Source organism: Protopterus annectens, chromosome 5.part0 (assembly GCF_019279795.1).
Source record: "Protopterus annectens isolate FY-2018-M chromosome 5.part0, PAN1.0, whole genome shotgun sequence".
NCBI lineage: Eukaryota > Metazoa > Chordata > Ceratodontiformes > Protopteridae > Protopterus > Protopterus annectens.
The window spans coordinates 65,222,817-65,250,709 of record NC_056735.1 but is presented as its reverse complement, the minus strand read 5'-3'; the positions used below and the strand labels follow the sequence as shown (position 1 = coordinate 65,250,709).

General features: G+C 44.1%; 1 protein-coding gene across 4 annotated transcripts in view; it reads right to left on the bottom strand.

The window, feature by feature from the left end:
• The window catches only part of ZNF654 (zinc finger protein 654), a 1,580,889-nt gene that overhangs the window by 319,578 nt on the left and 1,233,418 nt on the right, over positions 1-27,893 (bottom strand). For all 4 annotated transcript variants that reach the window (XM_044072140.1, XM_044072137.1, XM_044072139.1 and 1 more), the window contains exon 6: positions 18,190-18,329. In XM_044072140.1, coding sequence (XP_043928075.1) covers positions 18,190-18,329 — 140 coding nt within the window. The remainder of the gene's footprint in view (positions 1-18,189; positions 18,330-27,893) is intronic.

Sequence of the window (27,893 nt, the reverse complement as noted above, 5' to 3'; positions counted from 1 at the left end):
AAAAAGATTCTTCTGTGGAGCTGCCATTCGTGGGGTCAGGTTAGTTTCTGCCTTAAGTGGTCTGCCAGGGTGTTGTTGATCCCTGGTATGTATTGGGCAATTAGGTGTAATCCCATGGAGGAGGCTGTCAGCCTGAGGTTTATGGCTAGCCTGCACAAAAGGGTAAGATCAGCTCCCTCCCTGTTTGTTGATGTACCAGATAACTGTGGTGTTGTCTGTTTTGATAAGGAGAACCCCTGGCCTGAGATGGGGTTTGAAGGATATCAGAGCATTTTGTACTGCCATCATCTCCTTCTGGTTGATGTGTAAGGGAAGGTGCTGCGCATCCTAAAGACCTTGGGTGCACCTGCCTGCTAGGTGAGCGCCCCAAGTAATGTCTAAGGTATTGGTGGTGATGGTCTACCAGGTAGGGCGTAGGATGAAGGGAAGACTCTTGTTCTTGGCACAGGACCCTGCCCACCACAGAAACTCAGCCCTTATACAGGGGATCAGAGGGAGAGAGGTCTCTAGAGGCTGAGTGTGCTGACACCAAAGGTTCTTTAGATACCACTGAAGTTTCCTCATGTGAAACCTGGCCAGATGAATTAGAATGATGCAAAATGCCATGCACCCCAAATCTTGCAGAAACTTCTTCGCAGTGAATTGACTTCTGGAAGCCAGCTGGGTAAAGTAGAGAGGCAGGAAGCTCTGCTTTTCTGGGGATAGGAAGGCCATTTGGGATGCTGTGTCCAGCAGTGCTTCCAAGAAAATGATCTTCCTGGAGGGTGTTTGCTTTGATTTCTTCTCATTGATGGTGAACCCTATTTTATTTATTTTTATTTTATTTTACATTTGTTGACCAGGCTAGTCTGGCTGGATACAATGTCCATTTTCAGCAGAGGCCCGAGGAGAAAAGCTCCACTATATACTAAGTACATTACATAATAAAATTTACTATTTTAAGTTAACAGCTAAGATCAGATCTTACAAAAAAAGGAAAGAAAATTTAAAAGGAACACTTTTACTATAAGCAGTTCATTAAATATACACAATTGTACAAAAAGTACATACTTGATCTCAAAACAGTGAAAGAAACAAAACTGAGGAGGGTAGAGAAGAAAAGAGAGGAGGGGAGACAGAGAAAATGGTTAGTCAGGTGTATTGCAGGAGCACACCGCCAATGATGGTGAACCCTAAGGAAGTTAGAAGGGTTTTGACAAAGAGGTGGTCTTGGGGCAGCTTTTCTTTGCACTCTGCATGAATGAGGCAGTCATCCAGATAAGGGTAAGTCTGTATATTTCTCTGTCTGCAAAATGCAATGGCTGGGGGCTAAGCATTTAGTAAATACCCTGGGAGCAGTAGATAAGCCAAAGGGTAGCAAAGAGAACCGAAAGTGTTGTGAGCCTGCTCTGAAGTTCAGGAATTTCCTGCAGGGATTCCCTTATCGGGATGTGGAGGTAGGCGTTGTTTAGGTTTAGGGTCACTAGCTAGGCATTTTTTGACAGCATAGGCAGCAACTGCTGCAAAGTTAGCATTCTGAATTTGGGGACCACCAAGGAGGTGTTCAGAATGGATAGATCCAAGATGGGGAGCCAAGTGCCCTCTTTTCTGGGAACAAAGAATAGTCTGGAATAAAAGCCTTTGCCTGTTTCTGAGGGGACAGGTTATACTGCCCCCTGAAATATGAGAGTTTGGACCCGTTTCAATGCCTCTGCCCATTGATTTGGAGGTAAGTCTGGACACCCTCTTGGAATTGGGAGTTCGCTGAAGGAATTTGTATCCCTGAAAAATTATCTTTAAGATCCACTGGTCCTTTGTTACAGAAAGCCAATTTTCTTTGCAGAGGGAGAGCCTTCCTCCTAGTTTTTGGAGAGTGAAAGGAGGGCAGAGGGGGGAGAGGGAGCCATTGAGACGTTTTGCCATAGAAGGAAGGCTTAGAACTCCCTGCCTTTGGGGTGGAAGTGGTCCATTGTTTGGTTCTCTGCTGTCCCTGGGATAGGGACCTGGGCGGTCTGTCCTTGCGGGGCTTACCTTGCCCCTGTCTGCTAGATGCAGGGAAGGACCAGTGCTTAGAGGGAAAATTCCTGCTGAACCTAGGAGGCTGAACCTGAAAGAAATATTTTACTGTTTGCATAGATTTTGTTTTGTCTTCCATCTTTTTAAGCACCTCTTCTGCTTTTACTCCAAACAAGCAGTCATTATCCAAGGGTGCATCAATTAATTTAGACTTGACATGATCAGGGAAAGGTTGTTCCTTCAACCATGCATGTCTCCTAATGACAGATCCTGAAACTGTTGCCCTTGCTTGAGGCTACTAGGGCGTCATATCCACAGTGCAATGAGTGTTTGGCCACTTGACAAATTAGAGTGCAGTAAATCTGCTAACTCTTTCGAATTGGCAGTCAGGAAAGGTTGAAATCTTTTCCTTTAATAGTTCCAAAGTGTGTTGTTGACATTTTAACATATGGAACTGACAGTTGAGTGCTCTGATAGTTGAGGACACAGAGGTGTATACTTTTTTACCCCATCAGTCCAGAGCTCTGGAATCCTTGTCAGAAGGAATAGGATTCTTGGTAGAACTAGCCTTAACTCCTTTTGGTCCCTGTGTAATGACCTATGAGTCTGCAGTAAGATTTCTGTACAGGTATTTGAGAGAATCCGGTACTCTCAAAAATTACTGACAACCAAACAAAACGAAAAAATGAACTGCAGAACTGCTGGCAAAAAAAACAAGTAAACCAGAAGCCAAAAATTTAGCGCTTTCATCCACTGTTTAATACGTGAACTTCCTCAGAAACATTTTCAAGTGATTTCCAGTTCCTTAAATAACTTACTAAACAGGAAATGACATCATGACCATCAAACTGAAAAAATAAACAAATGTGATTTTCTACAAACATGAAGTATCATAATAATAATAACAAATAAATATGTATATACACATATATATACATACATATGTACAAATGCAAAAATACAGTCATAAAAATGCAATGTAAATTCATGCTGTGTGAATAGCATAATAATCAACTTGAACATATGAAATGCATATCCAAGGACCTCTCCCACGTAGACACAACAATCACATGCATGCACACATCCGCAGACACCCGCACACACACACACACTTATGGACATATAGATATGTACCCCCCCACAAACACACACACACACACACACACACGCGCGCACACACACACGCACACACGCACAGACACACGCAGACACACACACACACACACACGCAGACACACACACACACACACGCAGACACACACACACACACACACGCAGACACACACAAACATAGAACTAAACAGTCACTATGAAAATATAAAATACACATGTAAAAAATATATATGTATATGTAAAAATAATAAAAAATATATGGCAATATAAAAATAATGATGACGAAAAAATGAACTGCATACGTGTGTGTGTGTGTGTGTGTGTGTATTTTTGCATTTATACATATGTATGTGTATATATGTGTATATACATTCATTTGTATGTATGTGTATAGATATATATATATATATATATTTTTTTTTTATATATATATACACACACAAGTACACACACCGAAATGTATATAATATTTTATAAAACAAAAAAACAGGTATATATATATATATATATATATATATATATATACATACACCTATGAATAATGTAAATCATATATATACATGATATAATAATAATCATATATCATAATAATCATATACATATATATATTTTTTTACATGTATATTTTATATTTTCATAGTGACTGTTTAGTTCTATGTTTGTGTGTGTGCGTGTGTGCGGGGGGGTACATGTCTATATGTCCATATGTGTGTGTGTGTGTGTGTGTGTGTGTGTGTGTGTGTATGCATGTGACTGTTGTGTCTACGTGGGAGAGGTCCTTGGATATGCATTTCATATGTTCAAGTTGATTATTATGCTATTCACACAGCATGAATTTACATTGCATTTTTATGACTGTATTTTTGCATTTATACATATGTATGTGTATATATGTGTATATACATTCATTTGTGTATATTATATATATATATATATATATATATATATTTTTTTTTTTTTTGTTATTATTATGATAATACTTCATGTTTGTAGAAAATCACATTTGTTTATTTTTTCAGTTTGATGGTCATGATGTCATTTCCTGTTTAGTAAGTTATTTAAGGATCTGGAAATCACTTGAAAATGTTTCTGAGGAAGTTCACGTATTAAACAGTGGATGAAAGCGCTAAATTTTTGGCTTCTGGTTTACTTGTTTTTTTTGCCAGCAGTTCTGCAGTTCATTTTTTAGAATCTGGTACTCTGTAATACCCGTCAGGTTTAATGGGAGCAGGTGGGAGGGCATCAGAGTCTAAGCTGGATTCATGGAAATCATCATCCACCACTTCTGAGATAGGGGGGATGGGCCAGGAGGTCTGTGCTGGGGCAGGTCCAGAAACGTTTAGACTGTGGGAAGTCCTGAGATTCCCAGTGGAAATGTCCCCTGAGGGTGTGAAGGGTTTCTGCAAAAGAAAGGTCCTCTGGTAGGGAGGCAGAAGCAATGGATTCCTCTGCATCTGAATCCTCATAAGCAGTCAAAGGAGGTTATTCCTCTTCAAAATCTGAATAATCAGACTCCTCAGAATCCTGTTCTGTCATAATTTCAGGAGAAGGGTGTCTTTTCCTTTTAGAAGTTGTGGCCTGACTACCCCTGTTAAGGGGCATAAGATTCACCATTTTAAGCATTTGGGCTTGGGGTGGTACAGCAGAAGTAAGATGGTGGCTAGAGGTAGATTTTCCAGGAGTGGCCTGGCTTCTACGCCTAACAGTATCCATCGGTCTGACAGAAACGGTAATCAGATGAGAAGACGTCTTTTTTGTCTAGATTCGGTAGTGCGAGAGACCTCCTTGGAAGCCGGTGCCTGCGTCGCGACTCCAGACCCAACCGAGGCAGAGGTAGCCAAAGGCTCGGAAGACAAAGATTTCTGCGGCATACCGGACTCCAAAAAGGTATCTGTAGAGCCCTGCGTAGATATCATATCGGGCATCATGAGCTGCAAAAGCACCTCACTGAATTCCGGAGAACTGACGACCTACTTAATGGTACAGTCGGAAGGCTTAACCTTGTGAGGTCGGTCTTTTTCTTTATCTCTATGTTTTTTCGGAATGTCTATGGAATGTTGGCTGACTGAGGCTATTTCAGAATGCAAAGACGGAAGACGAAAATACCTGTCTACAATAAGAGCTCTACGATGAATGGTCTCCGCGTTAAAGAGGGCACAGAACTGGCAACGGGGGATGTCATGGTCTGGGCCTAAACAAGTGACGCAGTATAAATGGAAGTCTGTGTGGGATCTTCTTTCCACAGGCGAGACAATTACCTTTTTCGGACATCGGTTAGTGCAAGAAAAAAGGATCCCCAACGGGGTACTTAGCTTTAGATGTTTTCAGCTGTAATTCAAACTCTGGTAGCGACCGACTGGCACACTTGCAAATTGCTTCTGCTACGGGCTCCATAGCAAGAAAGACTGATGTAATGGCATCGGCTGTCTTGCTTTATAGCACTGACAACCTGACGTTGGTCTACAAGTGACAGCAGCCGACACAGACAAACACTGACTCTGGTATTCGGGCTGGCCGAGGGCTACCACAGCAGGGATAACCCACAGGTGATGACTGCAACAGTAAAACATGAAGAACATCAGAAAGAAATAACAGTTGTGTAAAATCTTAACATAACCATAGATGCCCTTCTCTTCCATGTTGCAGTATTCTTGGTGTGGGATTTTCTGCCTCAGGCGTATGTCGGCTCCTATACACAAGTTTCAGCTAGGCTGTTGTAGCTGCGTGGGACGTCACATGTAGGGCCAAAAACAAGGGACCTTAAATGTGACGTCTGCATACGCAGACCTCAGAATTTGAAAGCCGAGCAGGAGTAGAGTTGCCAGTGATGTCAGTCATTGGGCCAAGGAGCAATGTAGTTAAACTGGTCACAGGGTAGGGTATAACCCCCAAGAGACCTAATACAGATCAGTAATGAGAGAGAAATGATGAGGGTTAAGGTGGGTGGGAAGGAATACTGCAACATGGAAAAGGACACCTATGGTTATGGTAAGATTTCACACAACTACTCTATGTCTTTCTCTTCCTATGTTGCAGTATTCTTGATGTGGGACATTATCAAGGAATGGAAGGAATCTATTTTAAAATTTGTCACTCTTAGTCCAATGGGACTAAAAGAATGCAACTGGAAATGCTTTTTGTAGCAATTTTTTAAAATATGTTCTTAATTGGTTAATTCTTGGTAAAAGGTGAGGTATTTAAGAATAGCTGAAATGAATATTCAGTATACTCTGTTAAAGGCTTGCAATAGTTGAGTCGCTAGAGAATTATATTTGTTTCGTGTTTTAATAAAACAATTTGGATTTTTTTTTACTGGCCAGCTTTTTTCTGTGGTTTCTGAAAACAATGGAATTCTTTACGTGGATTCTTCCCAAACTCTCTGAGGAGCAAAAAATATATGATCTTCTTCAGCGGGCGGCACCTGCTCCTTCTGCAGTACCACCAGTCCTTCCAGCTTTCTTAGATGCCTTTGTATCTACTTCCAAGACCCCAGACTCTCAAGCTCCTGCTCCAAAAAGACCTGACCATTTTTATAAGGTCCCTGAGGATTGCAAGTTTCTTTTTAAATGCCCTTCAGCTGATCTAGCTGTGGTATCCATTACTTCTGACAAATCATTTTGGGTTGCTCCAACTAAGTTGCTCCCTTCTGACAAAGGAAGATTTTGGAAAGATTGAGAAAGAAGGTTTATACTTCTTCCACCATGGCTATCAGAGCCATTAGTTACCAGACACATGCTTCAGTATGTTCTAAACTTGCTTTCTCAAGCTTCTCAGGCACTGTCCCAGTTACCTGACTCAGAGGCTAAGTCACAGTCTCTTTCTCTGTTGGCTGCATTCTCCCAGGTAACTAGACATTCAATCAAATGCAGCTATAATGCTGCTGAAGCTTCCACCAGAGCTGCAGCTTCTGTTCTCAGAAGACATTCCTGTCTACATCTCCAGGTTCTCCTTGATAATATCAAGGCCAAATTACTTGATGCTCCCTTGGACAATTCTGCCCTTTTTGGCAAAGCGGCTGCAGAACCCTTTAAGACTTTGTAGGAAAAAGGTAAGGAGCTCCAGGATTTAAAGCACTTGCTGGTCTCCCCAGTTCCTAATTCCACAGGAACTCCCTGGCAAGACTCTGTCAGGAAACCTGCTCGCTCAACTTCTTCTACTCCTCCTGGAACTAGGCCATTTAAGTCTTCAAAAAGTCTCCTCAGTCTAAGGCTGTTGGTTCTGATCCTTCTCCACAACAGCATTTCCAGTCCAGACAAGCCTCTCTGTGACACTCGGCTTCATCTTCCAAGTCATACTCCTTTCTCTCTTCGCCTTGGTCTAGGCCTTTCAGCCTGGAAGGAAGTCACTCAGGATTCCTGGGTGATTTCAATTATACAAAACAGTTACTTTAGGATTAAGACTTAAGGTGAGAACTACCTTCGGAAAACAATCTACAGTGATCTGTAAGGAACCCAGCATCTCTGAAGTGGATCTTCACTGAATAAGACAATTATCCAAGTAGCAATATGGACTCAGAGTTCTGCAATGTAGTATCAGTAGAGCTAGGCATTTTGTATAACCTCTGGGTGCAGCAGACAGCCCAAGTGGTAAAGCACAGAACTGGAAGTGGGAGCCTGTCGCTACAAATTTTAAAGTACTTTTGTTTAGATCTATTTTGACCATGGAGGTACCTTGGAAGATCATAGGCAGTAATGTCTGCAACTCAAGCATTTTGAATTTTGGATTGTTGAGGAACTTGTTTAGCTTTGAGAGATTCGAGACGGGTCTCCAAGTGCCCTCTTTTCTTGGGACTAGAAAAATCCTTGAGTAGAAGCCTTTTCCTTATTGTTCTGGAGGGACCGGCTGAATGGATCCTTGATGAATTAGCTTTGTGAGAATAGGAGGTAACAGACTTTCTTGCCCTTTGGTGGTTTTGGAATGGCCAACTAGGGTGGAATTTCTCTGAACTGAATACAGTACTCTCTCTATAATGTTAAGGGCCCACTGGTTCTGGCGATGGATTTTCACTAGTTTAGGAAGGAGGCTCTTCCAGCTAGAGGTCTGGAAGGGATGGGAAGGGGTAAGGGAAGGAGGGGTAGAATATAGTCACAGTTGCTCTTGGTGCTGAGTGGGTTCCTTGGAGTCCCATGCCCTTTGACATTGCTCTGTTTGCCACCTCCTAGACTGTCTTTATCTATTACAATGGGGAGGCCTGCCCTTGTATTGTCTAGGTGGGATAGGCCAAGGTTTTGAAGGGTAATTCCTACTGTACCTTGGGATCGGAGACAGGTAAAATTCTTTCACAGTTTCAGTAATTTGATTTCCTTTCTTGTCAATTTTCTCAAAACCTTGTTTAAATAGCAGACCAAAAAAGGAACTCTTTGTACAATGGGCTACCCAGCAGTTCAGCCTTTACCTGATCTGTCAGGGGCTGGATCTTGAGCCATGCATATCTGTAGATGACAGAACCTGTGGCAGCTGTTCTGCAAGAAGCATCCAAGACATCAGAGCCACATTTTTAGTTGTGACTACAGACTTACAAACCTTCACTGGCAAACCTTCACTGGCCATCTTCTGAATTTCCTTGGATAAGGTTCAACTCACAATAGAGATTACCTTAGCTAGCATTTTGCCTAGAAGAGACTCAAGGTACTTAAGCATACAGTTCTCATTGCCAGGGTGTTGGCGGCATAAGCTCTCTTCCCAAACTTGTCTGGTATTGCTTTCCCTGTCAGTACAGGGGGTGTCTTGTTGGTCCTTTAGGTACAGCTTGAATTATTTTTAATGCAAACAAAAGGATCAATCTTTGGATTTTTATAGAGGTGCTTATGAGTTTCAAGCGCTCTGCAAAACCGGTTTAGTTTCTTTGGAGCAGGGGGGTAGAGAGTCAGGGTGCAGTGCTATGTCCTTGATGACATCATCTAATATAACATACACTGGAGGAACAACCAGTGGTCTGGGTGAAAGCAAACTTAGAAGTTCTCTGTATTGGGTCTGGGTCTTGGAGAATTGCTTACTATCTCAAATGAAAGCCTCTATCAATCTCTGTAGGATATCCCGAAGAAAAAGTCCTAGGGGGAGAATGTGTCATCTGAGGCTGAGTAATTTGATTTGGTTAGTGTCCAGAGTAAGACAATTCCTTCTCATCCTCATAACTAGAGGAATCCTCCTCTTCCTGAAAAGCTACTTCTCTACTCCTTTTAGCTGGAGAAGCCTCAGAGGTGGATGAATGAGATGTCTGTCTAGATTTCATGAAAACCATTAACTCCTGTGCTGTTTTAAGGAGGTCTTGGGCTTTGGTCTGAGTATGGGTGGAGGTGAAACCAAATGAAGTAATTTGTTTTGGTTTGGTTGTCCATTTTATAGAGGTAAACTTTGGTAGCGACTTCAATTGGCAGGGAAGACATTAAGTCTCACTTCTCTTCTGAAAGGCCATGTGGTACAGTGGTTAAGGTGTATGCCTTTCAACCACATGGTGCAAGGTTTGATTCTCACCACTGGAAAGAGTGCCTTACAGATTGAAGATGTATATTTTTTTGGTTGGGAGGGTGGCCTAATGGTTAAGGTGTTTGCCTTGCAAGCACAAGGTGCAGGGTTTGAGTCTCACAAGGGATAACTGGCTAGGCTTAAAATGTCTCAGAAGGGCAGCTAGCTTAGTACTAATCTATGAACCTATGATAGACAAGGTGCAGATGTCAAAAGCTGGGGCCAGCAAAGCAACCTCAGACCTGACGAACATGTGAACTGTTGTGGCATTTGAATGTAGGCTGGAAGCCATGGCTGCCTCCCAAGTGGTCAAGCCAGAGAGTTTGGGCCTAAGGTCATACGATCAAAGGGCAGGGCTGCAAATGTGCCTCACCTAGGTTATTGACCAACTTAATAGTAGTTGAGAGCTTTTTCTGAAAATTCAGGGTTCTTAGCTTTGAGTCTGTTTTCCTGGAATGAAGCTAGAGGATGCCAGAGTCTGTGGAGGCCCTGCAACAGAGGACTGTAGCACTAACTATGATGCCAAAGATGATGACTTCATACAGGCGACATGCATCTTGGCCCAACGCTTGAAAGGTTCTCATGGAATTTTGTAGAGTCAGGACAGTTAGAGACGCTATGTTTTGGCTCAATGCAGAAAAGACAAAAACAAGTGAAAATCTTTGTGGGAATTGCTTCTCACACTTCAATCAACTGTTCACTTTTTTGAATATTAAATTAGTAGAGAAATTTCTGCAATGGGGTACTTATCTGACTGGAAGGAGAAGGAACTCTGGAAACATAACCCAACCAATGGACTGCAAGCATATTGAACCCAGAAGCACATCAGACTGCACGGCTAGAAAAAAAGTACAGTTGTGTACACTTACCATAAATGTAGATGTTCGAGTGTATTCACTGTTGCAGTCATACACATTTGGGTTATCTGCCTGCAGGTAGCCCTCAGCCGGCCTGAATACCAGAGCCTTCAGATTTCTGCGTCGGATGCTGACGCTTCTTCCATGACGTCAGGGGTATAAAACATACAGACGACGCCATTACATCAGTTTTTCTTGCACCAGATGCCAGGTGCCCCCACAACAGAAAGCAGTTATATGGTATGGAACACCCCCAGCAAAAAGCAAATATACATGATATAATATATGCCAAACAAGAAGGAAAGGTAGAGCCAAGAGAAGTCAGGGGGGCTGGAGGGAGGGTAACCAGGACTGCAACAGTGAATACACTCGAACATCTACATTTATGGTAAGTGTACACAACTGTACTATGTTCTTCATATTTCACTGTTGCAGTCATCACATTTGGGTTGATTCCCAAAGCTAAGGAAGGGTTGAGGCAGTTAAAAAGCATTGGGGCTAGCAATCAGGCCCTGTAAGACTGCTGTTGCAAATCCAGCTCTGGATTTAGAAAAGATTATCAGGTGGTAATGCTTGGTGAAAGTATGTACAGAGCTCCAGGCAGCAGCTTCCAGAATGTCCCTGGTAGGGACTCCTCTGACAAATGCTGTAGAGGTAGATGCAGCCCTGGTGGAATGTCATCTTATCCCCTGTGGGGTAGGCTTTCCATGGTGCTTGTAGCAGAAATTAATGCAATGGCCTATCCATTTGGAAATGGTTTGCTTTGAAATGGCCTTTCCTTCTGACCCTGCAGCAAAACCAACTAGCAGCTGGTCAGATTTTCTGAGAGGCTTAGTTCTGTCCGAATAGAATCTAAGCTGTCTGTGCACATCCGGAGAATGCAGTATCCTTTCCCCCTTATTTTGAGGATTAGGGGAAAAAGTAGGCCAATGAATGGACTGGTTTAGAGCCACACTAGACACCACCTTGGGCATAAAGGATGGATTAGTCCTGAGGGAAACCCTGTCCGCATGGAAGATAATGAAGGGTTCCACTGCCATGAGGGCCTGCAGTTCACTCTTCTTGCTGAAGTGATGGCTAGAAGTAAGGCTGTTTTCCAGGAAAGGAATTTCAGCTCTGCTGTAGCAGCTGGTTCAAAAGGGGAAAGATTGAGTTTTTCCAATACAAAGTTCAGGTCCCAGGCTGGAGTGGGAGCTTTCCTGGGGGAGCCTTACATTTTTGGCCACTTTTCCTCTTCTGGTACCAACTAAATAGCCCCCATGCTTGAGAGAGAAAGTACTTGCTTTTGGGCCTCTGCCCAATGATTTGGGGGTAGATCTGGCCACCCGCTTGGTGTTGGTAATGTGTGGAAGTGAAAACTGTATCCCTGGGACACCATGTTTAAAACCCATTTGTCCTGGGTAATGAGTTCCCAGTTCTTTGCATGAAGAGCAATCTTTCCCCCCAAAGGGGCAGTCAGTTGAGAAGTTCTTGGAAGTTTTAAAAATAAATCATTGAGAGTTTACCATGGGGGTTGTTTTATTTATCCCAGATTTGGAAGTGGAGACCCCCCCCCCCCACTGGTTAGTCCTGTGTGTAGCCTGGGAGCTCTGCTGGATCTGGGTTTGGACTGAGAAGGTCTGAAGAGGCAGGAAAGGACCAACTTTTGGAAGGCCAATGCATACTAAACCTTGGAAGTTGAACTTGTAAAAAAAATATTTAACAGTTTGCATAGATTTAGCTTTTTCCTCCCATCTTTTTAAGAACTTCTTCTGCCTTGATGCCAAACAGGCGGTCCTGGTTTAAGGGAGCATCAAGTAATTTCGCTTTAACATGATCTGGCAAGGATTGCTCCTTAAGCCAAGCATGCCTTCTAAGTAGAGACCCAGTTACAGCAGCCCTGCAAGATGCCTCTAGTGAATCAAAACCACATTGCAAATTATGTTTCCCAACTTGTTCAGCTGAATGCAGTAAATCCTGTAAGTCCTTATTTTCAGCACAATCAGGAATCAACATCATTTTCTGTTTAAGCAATCCAATAATATGCTGCTAATACTTTAACATATGAAACTGGCAGTTTAAGGCTCTAATGGCCAAAATTGCAGAAGTGTATACCTTCTTGCCCCATCTATCCAGCGCCCTGGAGTCTCTTATCAGAGGGGGTAGGATTTTTGGCAGTAGTAGCTTTGATGCCCTTGGGACCCTGTGAAATAATCTCAGGATTCCCAGTAGGATTTTTATAAAGGAACTTGTGAGAGTCAGGGACCCTGTAATATCAAACAGGTTTTCTGGGAGCAGGAGGGAGAAAGTCAGGGGCCAAGCTACATTCCGAAATGGTATCAACAATGTGTAGTACAGGAGGTATGGCTAAAGGCCTGTGCTGCGGCAGGAGTAAGAAATCCCTAAGCCTCTTTTTAGAATCAGAGAAATTCTGACTTTCCGAATGAAAATGCTCCCTGAGAGTATGCAATGTTTCACCAAAAAGTACAGTTGTGTACACTTACCATAAATGTAGATGTTCGAGTGTATTCACTGTTGCAGTCATTACATTGGGGTAAACTGCTGGCAGGTTGCCCTCAGTCGGTCAGAAGTATCATAAGCAAACTCAGTCCTAGGTCACAGAGGGGGAAGGCTGGCGTCCCCTGATTAAAGTAGCAAGGTCTTCAGCCATTCTTATTTGTTTTTTAGGCATACAGGCCTGACCATGCCGTCTGGGTGTCATTCTAGGCATGGTTCGAGTTTTAGGCCTTGAAAAAGAAGAAGATGGCGTCGGATTAATAAGGAAGTCAGTAAGCCTGAATACACCCTCAGAAGCCGGTGCCTGCACAGTGGCTCCGGACCCATCCAAGGTAGAGACATCCGCAGGTTCCACAGTTGAAGCGTCTCGCGGAATACCGTACTCCAAATGGGTCTCAGTAGATAGGCCAGCAAATCTGAAGTAGCGGGTATCAGGGGCTGCGAAAGTGCCTCACTGAGTACCGGCGACTGGCTTAGGAGAAGAGTCATCGGCAGCTTTGAATCTAGGCAGCCTGTCTCTGTCCTTATCTTTGCGTTTTTTCGGAATGTCTGTAGTCGGATAGCTTACCAAAGACATATCTGGATAATTGTACCAAGCACCAAAATATTTAGAAGCGAAAATATACCGATGACGAATGGTAGTGGTTTAAATCAGGTGCAAAACTGACAGCTAGGTATGTTGAGGTCAGGGCCTAGGCAAGCAATACAGTACGAATGAAAATCTTTATGAGGTATTTGCTTTCCACACAAGTAATGCAATTATTTACTTTTACTGACATCGGTTTAGAGCAAGAAAAAGTTTCCCCAATGGGGTACTTAGCTTTTAGTCGAAGACTTCTGTTCTGAAACTCGAAAAAGAAAATTTCAGGAGTCAGCCGACCGGCACTTGCGAACTGCTTCTGCTTCGGGCACCACACGGCAAGAAAGACTGGTGTAAGGGCATCGGCTGCATCTTTTATACCCCTGACTACCTGACATTACGGAAGAAGGGACAGCAACCGACGGAGGACCCAAGACTTTGTTAATCAGGCTGACTGAGGACTACTGCAAGCAGATAACCCAAATGTGATGACTGCAACAGTGAAACACTAAGAACATCGAAAGTATTTAGCTACAAAAATAGCCCAATGACGAATACTTTGGGTGTTGAACAAGGCACAAAACCGACAGCGAGGGACGTCATGGTCTGGGCCTAAACAGGTGATGCAGTAAGAATGAAATCTCTATTTGGTATTTGCTTTCCGCAGGCAAGACAATTGTTAATTTTTTCTGACATCGGTTAGAACAAGAGATAAGGATTCCCCAACGGGGTACTTATCTTTTTGAAGGTCTGAAACTTGAAAACGAAAATTTCAGGAGTCAGCCGATCGGCACTTGCGAACTGCTTCTGCTTCAGACACCGCACTGCAAGAAAGACTGATGTAATAGTGTCGGCTGCATGTTTTATATCCCTGATGTCCTGACATCATGGAAGAAGCGACAGCATCTGACACAGAAATCCGAAGACTTTGGTATTCTGGCCGTCTGAGCGCTACCTGCAAGCAGATAACCCAAATGTGAAGACTGCAACAGTGAAACACGAAGAACATCTTAAGACAGATGTCATTCTTATAGCTTGGCATCCAGACATTAGTCAGCTAGGGATGACGCATAGAGCCTGGAAATCATTCCAGTTATCTGCTTCTGCATGGCAGGAAAACCCAAAACAGAGTACTGCAACACTTACTGCAAAGAACACCCATAGCTATGAGCATTGCAGGAATGGAGGGGGGCAGTTAACAAGACTTTACCCCTAAGTATGTCGAAGTCAGCATCAAGGGACTAAGAACTGCTATACAAAACAGGGAAGTGCCAGAATGCTCAAGTGTGCAACAGGCAGTATTACACATGTCCTGGGATGCACTCCTCAAAATGGTTACACCTCTTGCAGCTCTCATCACTGGCAGAGGCTTGCTATCATATTTTCTTTTGTGAAGCAACTCCATAAATCCTTAAGCAGAACTTACAGTAGGTTCATAGGTTCATACTAGGCTATCTGCCCTAGGACATTTATAAGCCTAGCCAGAATGTGTTTGGCTTTCGCCACCCATTTTAAATTTATTTTGCTATGCCCTTTTTCGAGGTTAGTATACTGTGCCTCTGTCTAACAGTGAAACAGAAGTGATACCCAGGGTAAACCTACGATCTCCCATCCACTCATCAAGATTCCTCTTGAAGAGAGTCAATGAGGGACTCTGCCTAACCTGGACTGGGATTTTATTCCAGAGTGAAGGGAGCCTCTGGGTTATGAATCTGTCCCTCCAGCATGTCCTATTTATTTCAGTGCTGAGGTTCAAGTCTCTCGAGCGCGTAGCTCGATGGGATTTGGATTTTCTGAGGTGCAGCATGTCCATTAATTCCGGGTTGGACATGGCTTTATACGTCAGGCACAGATCGCCTCTGAACAGGCGGTATGCCACTGAGTAGAGCTGGAGTTTCTTTAACCGGGCAGCATATGGCATCTGTTTGAGCCCTTTGATCCTCTTGGTGAGGTACTTTTAGGGTCTTTCCAGTTGCTGCAGGTGTCTGGTAAGGTACATCCCAAAAATGGGCAATGTACTCTATTATGGGCCTGATGAGGGATGAGTAAAGAGGCACGATGACCTCCCCTGATCTAGATGTGAATCCCTTCATGATTAGGTGGGCTATATAAAATGTTTTTCTAACCACTTTGGCCACGTGGTTATCAAATGAGATGTTGCTATCAACTTGTGTCCCCAGGTCCCTAATTACTTCTTCTGTACTTAGTGGATTACCACCTATGTGGTAATTTGCGGGCACTTTGTTTTTGCCAAAGGGGATGACTATACACTTTTTGGCATTTAGCTTGAGGCCATGGCTCTGGCACCAGTTGTCTGTTTCTATGAGGCCCTTTTGGAGGATGCTTGAGTTGGCTGGAGAGTCGATTATGGCACCCAGTTTGCAGTCATCTGCGAACTTGGTCAGCCACAGTCCTTACGTGTTGGCCTGTACCTCCAAGAAATATATACCGAACAAGAGAGGTCCCAGGACTGAGCCTTGTGGGATACCACTTGCAACTGGTTTGGAGTATGACATGGCTCCAGCAATTCTAACCATGTGGGTTCTGTCCTTGAGCCAGTTTGCAATCCATCTAGTGACATAGGGGTTTATATTTAAGCTGGTGAGCTTATCTATAATGCCCGAGTGGGGTATTGTATCGAAGGCTTTTGCGAGGTCCAGGTAGGCTGTGTGGACCACCTTCCGCTCGTCAATGGTCTTGGTGACTGTTTCAAAGAAATCAACCAGGTTTAAGAGGCAGGATCTGCCCTTAACAAAGCCGAACTGGGTAGGATCCAGTGTCTGTAGGTCCCCAATATCTTTATTTATGAGGTCCATGATGATCCTTTCCATAGCTTTGCAGACCAAGCTAGTCAGGCTTATGGGGCGATAGTTTCCAGGATCCGTTGAGGCACCACCTTTATGGAGAGGGACCACTGTTGCTGTACGCCACTCTTTGGGCACATATCCTGTAGTAAGGCTGAAATTGAACAGTAGTTTTATGCTTGGGTTTAGCTCTTCTTGGAGTTCATGTAGGACGCAGCCTGGGACACCGTCTGGTCCCACTGATGCTGTGTCTTTTGCTTTGGAGAGGGCGGCTCTTACCTGAGCATCTGCGATGTCAGGGGGGCAGCACTCTGCTGGGATAGATATTTGCCCTTTTGGTGGGGAGTTTGCTGAACCTGTCAGCTAGGATGTTGGCAATGTCTGTGGGTTTGGTGTATTTTTTGTCATTTTGGACTAATTCTGAGCATATCTGGGAATTACCACCCAGGTTCCTAACATAACTAAAGAAAGCCTTGTGATTATCCTTAGTGTCCTGTGCAATTTTTCTCTCGAAGCTGGCCTTAGACAATTTTATGAGTGCCAGTAGTTTTTTGCTAATACTGATCAGTGATGCCTTCCCTTTTTGGGATTTTGCTCCATCATTTAGTAGCTTCTTCCTTCTATTGTATAGTTTGTTTATGGCTGGGGTCCACCAGACAGAACGTCTGCCTTTGGAGGACTGGGTCTTGGTTTTATTTGGGATCGCATGATCCATGCATTCCCGTAGGTGTGCATAGAATGCGTTTATAAAGGATTCTGCGGTCTGGGCTGTATTTTCCAGAGGCCCGAGGGCTTTGAAAGATTCCACCTCGGTTTTGAGGAGTGTGAAATTTGCTTTAGAGAAGTTTTTCACTGTGGTTTTCTGGGAAGGGGGTGGGGTCGGGATGTGAATATCCAGTGAGATAAGTTTATGGTCTGATCTTACCAGTGAGGGATACACTTCTGGTCTGGAGCATAGAGTCCCCATGTTGGTGATGATCAGGTCCAGTATGTTTTCCCCTCTTGTGGGAGTGGTAACAAGTTGTTCCATAGCATTTGAGTTTATAAATTCTAGGAACCTTTGGGATAGGGTGTTGGAGCAAGAGTAATGCTCCCAGTCTATGTTTGGGTAGTTGAAGTCGCCCAATATAATGGTGTTTGGAGAGACCTTCATATTTTCCAGTGTTCTCAGGAAGGCAGAGTGGGGTTACTAGGTTTGGGAGGGTGGTCTGTAGCAGGCTATAAACTGGAAGGCAGTTTTACCCACTGTTAGTTGCACATGGATAGTCTCGGATGCTTCGTGCTTTGCCACCAACCTAGAGGTGTGGGTATCTTTGATGAATATCGATACTCCCCCTCCTTTTGTGGTTCAGTCCAAGTTTTGGGGCCGAAAAGCATGGTATGAGGTATAACCTGGTAGTGCTGGGGTGCTCTCGGGAGCCCTGAACCAGGTTTCTGTTACTGCACAGATGTCGATGTTCGCCATGCTAAGGAGAGTTTCGAGTGCGTGCATCTTGAGGTTTAGACTTCTGGCGTTGAGTAGCATTACTCTTAGTTTCTTATCCCCTGTGATACAATACTCAACTACTTACATAATGCATACTCTCAAGTAAAGGTATGCTGTATCCACGTGACTCCATTTTTAAATGTCTGTCTTTACTGCATGCTCTTCTCCATGATTTCTACTGCAAATGCTCCCCACCCATCCAAATATCCCCAAGAAACTAAAACACATTGGTGAGAGAAAAAGAAGCAGAAGAGCTAATCACTGCCTCAGTACATACATGTTTATACCAAACGTTCTATCAGAGGCCAGAAATTTTCAAAAACTAGACAGCAAAATACCATGAAAACCTACTGCTTTATACACAATACTTGTAAACGAGTCTCTGATGCTTACCATATGTTGTACATATCTCCATTATACAGCTGCTGTGCAAGAAAGGCATTGCACAGTTCCAAAGCTACTCCAATCTTTCCTTCCTCTTCAACACTGCAGATGATTTCAATTGCATCCTTACAGTTAATCTTGGATGTATGCTGTGCAAAGCAGATAAAAAAAAACTTTATAGTTATGTACCCCTTCAGGACATTTACTATACAAGTGACACAAAGTTAAATTAAGCAACTATAATCCCACCCAACAAATGACAAATTATTGTTGTATAAGAACTTACTATAACCTTAGACGTCCCTCTCTTCTATATGCTGCTGTATTCATGACATCGGCCAGTTTGCATCTGGTGAACTCTCGCATGTCCGGCCATTATACAAAAGTTAAATGCTACTGCTAGGGTCGTGTGACATCCTGCGCCTTTCTCAGATGCCTGCGTAAACGGATATTGGGTATAAAGCGGACGTCAGCATGCACCTCTTCAGAAATGAATGCCACAGGAATCAGCGACTACGGAGTGGTTATTCCAGGAAACTGGAATCAGGCAAGTGTGATGGGGAAGGCAGGGTGGGGGAAACTATACAGCAGCATATAGAAGGGGAAGGACATCTAAGGTTAAGGCAAGTTCTTACACAACAATACTATATCCTTTTCATATGTTGCTGTATTCGCGACATCAGGGAGAGTGCAAAAGCTCCTGTCCTAATGAGGGGGAGGCGGACCAGAAGCAGTTTCCACAAACCCATGGAGGGTGGCTCTGGCAAATCCTGCCCTGGCTTTAGAGACCATATCCAGTTTGTTGTGTCTGGTGAAAGTGTGGACTGAACCAAGTAGCTGCCTCAATGATAGCAGCTGTGTTCAATCCTTTAAGGAAAGCCCCTGAGGAGGACAATGCCCTGGTTGACTGTGCCCTGACTGGGGCTGTTAGTGACTTACCATGGTTGGTGTAGCAAAAGGAAATTTTTTTTGATATCCAAGAGGATATAGTTTGCTTGGAAACAAGTTAACCCAGGGCTCTAGGATGATAGGAAATGAAGAGCCTGTCAGATTTTCGGAAAGATTTGGTTTTGGCCAAATAAAACCTGAGCTGTCTGTGCACGTCTAGGGAGTGCAGTATCCTCTCTACTCGGTTCTGCCTAGAGGGTGAAAAAGGTTGGCAGGTTGATAGTCTGATTTAGGGACAAGTCATTTACCACTTTGGGCATGAAAGTATTGTTGTGTAAGAACTTACCATAACCTTAGATGTCTTTCTCTTCTATATGCTGCTGTATTCGTGACATCAGGGAGTTTGTCTCTGGTGAAGCTCCGTACGTCTGGCAGTATACAAAAGTTAAATGCTACCGCTAGAGTGAACGTGACGTCCTGCGTCTTTCTTGGACATCGGTCGTAAATGTACATCGGGTATACAACGGATGACAGCATCCACCTCTTCAGAACTGAATGCCGCTGGATACAGCAGCAAACAAGTGGTTACTCCCGAAACCAGGAATCAGGCAAGTTTGAGGGGGAAAGGCTGGGTGGAAAACTATACTGCGGCATACAAAAAAGGACATCTAAGGTTATGGTAAGTTCTTACACAACAATACTATGTCCTACTATTCATATGCTGCTGTATTCATGACATCAGGGACAGTGCAAGAGCTCATGTCTTAATGGAGGATGGCTCTGGCAAATCCTAACCTGGCTCTAAAGACCATATCCAGTTTGTAGTGTCTAGTGAATGTGTGAACAGGGGACCAAATAGCTGCCTCTAGGACAGCAGCTGTGTCCAATCCTTTAAGGAAAGCCCCCGAGGAGGACACTGATCCAGCCCCAGGTAGGGCACAATCTACCAGGAGTGACTTAACATGATTAGTGTAGCAAAAGGAAACGGTTTTGCATATCCAAGAGGACATAGTTTGCTTGGAAACAGGTTGATCCAGGGTTCTAGGGTGGTAGGAGATGAAGAGCCTGCTAGATTTTCTGAAGGATTTGGTTTTGGCCAAATAGAAACTTAGCTGTCTGTGCATCTGTGCTCTGTTCTGCGGAGAGGGGAAGAAGTTTGATAGTTAATTTAGGGATAGATTGTTCACCACTTTGGCCATGAACGCAGGGTTAGTACACAGACATACCCTACCCCTTGTGGAAGACAGTGAGGGGGTTGTGTGCCATAAGGGGCTGGAGTTCAGAGACCAAGAGTATGGTCTTCCAAGTACAGTGCTAGAGGGAGCAGTCTTTGGTTGGTTCAAATGGTGGGAGTGTCAGGCTTTCTAGGGCAAAGTTAAGGTCCGAAAGAGACAGAACAGGCTTCCTTGGTGGCCTGAGGTGTACAGCTCCTCTCATAAAGAGTTTGACCTCCAATCTAGATGCTAAAGGTGGTACCAGGGGCAGGCAAGCTGAGATGGTAGACAGGTGGATTTTAATGGAGGAATATGAAAGTCCAGACTTCACACAGGTAAGACAAGACCACTATGGGCTCTGCTGCCAGTGGTTGTAGGCTGTTTTTCTGTTAACATACGGAAAATCTCTTCCACTTTGACAGGTTGGATTTCCTGGTAAAAAGAAGTTATGTCCTTACCATAACGTTCCATGTGAGTTGTTCATCTCGCCTTTTTGTTCTTACATTCCCGCCCACCTAACCCCTCCAGTCGAGTGAGAATTAAAAAAGTTCAGTTACAGATTTGCTGTTCTGAACTGTTTGTAAGTTTCTTGGAGGCCATTGTTTGCTTGGGCTAAAGGGAAGTCTCTGTGTTCATCAGTGGCAGTGATAAACATTGAGCAGCCTGCCTGCCTCTGTGGGAGTGGTTACTGCCTTGAAACTGTAGGTTTATTGGCCATTTTGGATCAATTCCAAACTCCTTGATATCCCTCTCTTAAAACCCTCTGTTGTGCGTTTTTGCGCATAGTGCAACATCGGGCAGTGCCGCCTAATTGGGTTTAAACTATTCTTGGCTCCACAAAGTCTGCTCTTCACTTTTTCCCTTAGAACTGCTTTATCTCTCAAATTAAACACGATATTCTCATTCTAAGGCCCCTCACTGGTCCAAATAAGTACTCTCACAAGTTAGCACTAATAAACCATAAGCACTACTTACTCTTACACTCGCTACGATTACCTTGTCCCCTATTGGTCCGTTTTAATTTAGTTCCCTATATTACTTTAGCATGTCCAAAGGTCAGTCAATGGTTTCCTCTCAAGACCAGATGGTGAATCTAGGAATTCTGAGGCAATGTTACAACCGTCTCATGTACACGGACAACCCTCTCCTCCAAACAGGTTCAAATATATGTGAGAGATGCAACCATATAGCCAAACTTGAGGCTGAGCTCTCTCATCTCAAAACTGGTGTAACCAGTCAGGAGGAGAAGGTAACTTCACACAACACAATTCCAGTATCACATAGTCCCATCACAACAGTGAACCAAACACATAAAAACACAAAAACATACTCAGAGGCTCTAAATAAAAATCTACCTAAGCAACAGAGACCTCCAAAGCAGACATCCAAGCAAACGCTACCCCAAAACAAAACACGTACAACACATAGCAGACAAAGTCAGTGTGCCAAGCAGTCACAGCCCTTAAGAATGAATAACACACCTGATACCCTTGTAATAGGTGACTCTATTGTCAGACACACTGACGTCCCGCTCACCAGGCTGAATAAAGAGAAGGTCACAGTGAGCTGCCTATCGGGTGCTAGGATCCGCCACATAACGCAAGCACTCAGGTCACTCCAAAGCAAATACAAATATGACTCAGTCATTGTACATGCTGGCGTGAATGACCTGAGACGTACCTCCCTCGACTACATGAAGAGACATAGAGAAGCTCTCTGATCATGTAGCCCAGGCCGGTATGACCCTGACCTTGAGCAGCATCTTACCCTCACCTAGAATGATGCCACAGTATAAAGGCAAAATGATCGATTTTAACAATTGGCTAAAATTTTGGTGTCATTCAAAGGGCATCCAGTGTCTGTCAGCCTGGGATGACATGCTCGACAAGCCACGTTGCTTCGCTAGGGATGGCTTGCGCCTGTCAACCCTGGGGTTTCGGATATTGGCAAAGGCTCTTGCCACCCCCATAGTGCCTTTTTTAGGCAAGGCTCAAAAGTCAAACCCACCTCCATAGACAGCACAAGGAACAAAAAACTAAGGGTAATGCTGCTAAACGCCAGAAGTCTTAACCTCAAGATGCATGCACTCGAAGCTCTCCTCAGTATGGAGAAAATCGATATCTGTGCAGTGACAGAAACCTGGTTCAAGGCTCCAGAGAGCACCCCAGCACTACCAGGTTATACCTCATATCATGCTTTTCGGCCCCAAAACCCGGACCGAACCACAAAAGGAGGGGGAGTTTCCATATTTATCAAGGATATCCACACCTCCAGATTAGCGGCATTGCATGAAGTATCAGAGACCATCCATGTGCAACTGACAGTGGGCAAGACTGCTTTTCAGTTTATAGCATCCTACAGACCACCCTCTCAAAGTCAGGAATCCCACTCGGCTTTCCTGAGAAAATTGGAGAACATGATCTCTCCAAACACCATTATACTGGGCAACTTCAACTACCCAAACATAGACTGGGAGCATTACTCAAGCCCCAGCACCTTAGCCCAAAGGTTCCTGGAATTTATAAACTCAGATGCTATGGAACAACTAGTTACGACTCCCACAAGAGGGGAAAACATGTTAGACCTGATCATTACCAACATGGGGACTCTATGCTCCATACCAGAAGTATATCCCTCATTGGTAAGATCAGACCATAAATTAATTTCACTGGATATCCACATCCCGACCCCATCCCCAGCCCAGAAAACCACAGTGAAAAACTTCTCAAAAGCGAACTTCACACTTCTCAAAATTGGAGTGGAATCCTTCAAGGCCCCAGGGCCAGTGGAAACTACGGCCCAAACTGCAGAATCCTATATAAACGCATTCTACGGACATCTCCAGGAATGCATGGATCATGCTATCCCAAACAAAATCAAGACCCAATCATCCAAAGGCAGGCGTCCAGTCTGGTGGACCCCAGCCATAAATAAACTGTACAACAGAAGGAGGAAGCTACTACATGATAGAGCAAAATCCCTAAAAGGGAAGGCATCTCTGATCAGTACTAGCAAAAATTACGATCCCTCATAAAATCCTCCAAGGCCAGCTTAGAGAGAAAAATTGCACAGGACACTAAAGACAATCATAAGGCTTTTTTCAGTTATGTTAGGAAAGTACAGTTTTGTACCTACCATAAATGTAGATGTCCGATAGGCATGCATCTGCAGTCCTTACAAATGGGTTGTCCTGTCGTCAGGCAGCCCTTCGGTCGGCCGGATTCCAAAGTCTGGGTCTGGCCTCGGCTGGTGTTGCACTTCACCCGACGCCTTTATACCTGAAGAACTGCAGCTATGACATCAGCCGACGCCATTTTCCTCAGTGTTTCTTGCCCCAGATGCCAGGTGCCCTCTAGGAATGCTAAATTTGGATAATGCAAATGGTTCCAAATAGTAGAGAGCAAACAAAAAATAAGCATGTATGTACATATATACAAACAAATACACCATAATAGATTCCCCCAGCTAGCTACAAGATGGGCAAATACCCTAGGAGTACCACAGAGGGGAAGGAGGGTGGGTAATCCTGACTGCAGATGCATGCCTATCGGACATCTACATTTATGGTAGGTACAAAACTGTACTATGTCCTTCAAGGATGCATCTGCAGTCCTTACAAATGGGTAGAATACCATAGCCAAACTGGGGGAGGAGGAGAAATAAGATTATGGTGTAGTTAAGATCCCGTGCAAAACAGCAGTGGCAAAACCTGCTGGGGATCTGGAGTATAAAGGTAAATTATAATGCTTGGCAAATGTATGCACGGAGCTCCAAGTAGCAGCCTCTAAAATGTCTTTGGTAGCCACTCCTCGTAGAAAAGCTGTGGTAGTGGCTGTTGCCCTTGTAGAGTGAGGTCTGATGTTTTCTGGAGTTTTCTTCCCATGGTAGGAGTAACAAAATCTAATGCAATTTCCTATCCACTTAGAGATTGTCTGTTTTGAAATTGCTTTTCCTTCCATTCCTGTTGCATATGCTACCAGTAGCTGGTCAGTTTTTCTATTGCCCTTGGTCCTGTCCAGGTAGTAGCGTAGTTGTCTATGTACATCCAAGGTATGCAACAGTCTTTCTCCCGTGTTCTGTGGGTTGGGGAAAAATGTAGGTAGATGGATAGCTTGATTTAAAGATACCCTGGAGACCACCTTTGGCATAAAAGTAGGATTTGTTCTCATGGACACTATCTTGATGGAAGATCAGGAAAGGCTGTACTGCCATTAATGCCTGTAGCTCAGATACCCTTCTTGCTGAAGTGATTGCAAGCAGGAAAGCAGTTTTCCATGATAAGTATTGTAAGTCTGCTGTTGCTGCTGGTTCGAAAGGAGGGAGTGTCAACTTTTCTAGCACAAAGTTCAAGTCCCATGCTGGCAATGGTGGTTTCCTAGGTGGTTTTACATTTTTAATTCCTCTCAGAAACTGCCTGAGCAGAGGATGTGAGAAGACTGGAGGATCCAAGTTGTATTCTGCTGAAATAGCTGATGCATGAATCTTAATGGAAGAATAGGACAGGCCATTGTGGAAGAGCTCTGCCAAGTATTCCAGGATGTTGGCTATGTTTACCAGTGACACATTTTCTCCCTTTGCAGTACTCCAAATGTGATATCTTTTCCATTTTGCTGAATAATTTTTTCTTGTTGAGGGTCTGCGAGCCTCCAAGATAATGTCTTTAACCCTTTGGGATAAATTTGGGTTATTTGGTCTTATGCAATGTTCCAGGCAGACAGCTGCAGTGTTTTCAGGTTTGGATGCAGGGTGTTGTAGTTGTTCTGTGTTAACAGTAAGGGAACTAGAGGTAGAGTCCATATTTGTTACCGAGACATGCTCCTCTGTAATGGGTACCAATGTTGCCTTGGCCAGTCTGGAGCTATCAGGATGATCCTTGGACGGTCCTCTTTGATTTTCAATAGCACCTTGTGCATCAAAGGAAGTGGTGGGAATGCATATGCTGTCAGGTTTTTCCAACTGAAAGATAGGGAGTCCACTTTCCAAGCAAGTGGGTGGTACGTCCTTGTGCAGAATTTCTTCAGTTGGTGATTGCGTGGGGATGCAAATAAGTCTATTTCTGGTAGTCCCCACTTTCTTGTAATGGTTTTGAAGATGTCCGGATGCAGCATCCATTCGTGGGCATCCGTGGTAGTTCTGCTTAGTATGTCTGCTAGAATGTTTTCTTTTCCTGGCACAAAATTGCTTGTAACTGAATGTTGAAGCTCAGGGCCACATTCCAGAGGTCCATTGCCATCCGGCATAGAGGGTACGTAATGTGTGCCTCCCTGTTTGTTGATGTACCACATAACTGTGGTGTTGTCTGTCCTTATCAACAGTTGACCTTGTCGGAGAAATGGTCTGAATGTCTGAATTGCCAGTTTTACTGCCAGCATTTCCTTTTGATTTATGTGTAGGTGCAGCTGGTCTTGAGTCCATAAGCCTTGTATGCACTTGTCCAGCATGTGCGCCCCCCAACCGAGGTCTGAGGCGTCCGTTGTGATGGTCTGGCTTGGTTGAGCGCTGTGGAAGGGCAGTCCTTTGTTTGATTGACAGGCCTGAGCCCACCATTGGAATTCTTGTTTCAGGCATGGGATTATTGGAATTTGGGTTTCTAGGCTGTGCTTGTGCTGAGACCATAAATTCCTTAGGTACCACTGTAACTTTCTCATATGCAGTCTGGCATGTGGAACCAATATTATGCAGGATGCCATGAAACCCAAGGCTTGCAGGACTTTTCTTGCTGTTAGCTGGTTCTGCTTTGTTAATGCCAAGAAGTAGAGAGGGAGTTGCTCCTGTTTTTCTACGGTTAGGAATGCCATTTGTTTTGATGTGTCCAGCTCTGCACCCAAAAAGGTTATCCTTTGGGATGGTATCAGCCTTGACTTTTTTATATTGACTGTGTATCCCAGGGCTTGCAGTAGATAAATGACCCTTTTCAAGTCTTCTGTTAGCTTGTTTTTGTTGTCCGCTTGTAACAGGCAGTCGTCCAGGTAAGGGTAGATTTGGATTCCCTGAAGCCTGCAATGAGCAATTACTGCTGCCAGGCATTTCGTGAACACTCTGGGCGCTGTAGATAAGCCAAAGGGCAATGCTGAGAATTGATAATGCTCTGATCCTGCAAGAAATCTGAGGTATCTTCTGCAATTTGGTCGTATGGGGACGTGCAGGTATGCCTCCTTGAGATCTAGTGTTACCAGCCAAGACTCCTTGCCCAACATGGGAAGAAGCTGCTGTAGGATCAGCATTTTGAATTTTGGAACAATGAGGAATGTGTTTAAAGCGGACAGGTCGAGAATAGGTCTCCATTTATTTTCTTTTCTTGGTACCAGGAAGAGCCTGGAGTAAAATCCCTGTCCTTGCTCCATAGATGGTACCTTTTCTACAGATCTCATCCTTAGTAAGTGAGTTATTTGTTTTAGAGCTTCTGCCTTTTGATTTGGAGGTAGGTTTGGCATTCCTCTCTTCCTTGGTAGAGTATGGAAGTGAAACCTGTAACCTTGGTCTATTGTCTGCAAAATCCACTTGTCTCCTGTGATGTAATGCCAGTTTACTGAAAATAAGGCTAGCTTCCCGCCTAAGGGTGCTCCTAGTTGTTCCCTGGTAGGCGGTGCCAGAGCCAAGTCACTGTGATTGTCCTGTAGTAGTGGTGGTGGCTGTATCTGTGGCTGTACCTCGCTGGTTGTTAGCCTGCCACTGGCGTCCCCTGTAGGCACCTCTGGATTGACCTCTGCCTCTTGAGCGCCTATTCCTGCTTCTCTGAGCTCTGGAGGTGTCTGGAAAGGACCAATTCTTGGAGGGCCAATTCCTGTTAAACCTTGGAGGTTGGACCTGTAAGAAATCTTTCACTGGACAGATTTTGCCTTCTCTTCCATCTTCTTCAGCACCTGTTGTTCAGGAGAGCCAAACAAATTGATCTTGTCCATGGGAGCATCTAGTAGCTTTGATTTGACATGGTCTGGTAAGGCCTGCTCTTTTAACCATGCATGTCTTCTGATCACTGTGCCAGTCATGGCTGATCTAAAGGAAGCCTCCAGTGCATCATAGCCGCATTTTAAGGAATGATTACTGACCTGCTGAATGTTATGTACCATTTCCTGAACAGATTTTTTGTCTAATGGTTCATCCGAGGACAGCTTTTTAGTTAACTGGTCTAACAAATTCTTGATACTGGATCATGTGGAATTGACAGTTCAAGGCCCTAGCTGAAAGAGTAGCAGAAGTGTAAACTTTTTTACCCCATCTCTCTAAGGACCTGGATTCCCTTTCAGAGGGGAGGTGGTTTTTGGCAGAGGTAGCTGCTACAGCCTTAGGTCCCTGGGAGATAGTTTCGGGATCTGCAAAAGGAGCCTTATACAAATGATAATGTGTGTCCGGGACCCTGTAGTACCTATCGGGCTTAGCAGGGTCCGGGGGTAGTGAATCAGGAGCAGTACAAGCATCATTAAATGCATCATCCACAACAGAGAGAACTGGAGGGATGGCTAAAGGCCTATGCTGTGGTAAATGCAGAAAGGTTCTAAGCCTTTTTCTAGAGTCTGAAAAATCCTGGCCCTGCCACTGAAATTGTTCCCTCATAGCATGCAAGGTTTCCCCAAAGGAAAATTCCTCAGGCGGAGAGGCAGAAGGAATGGA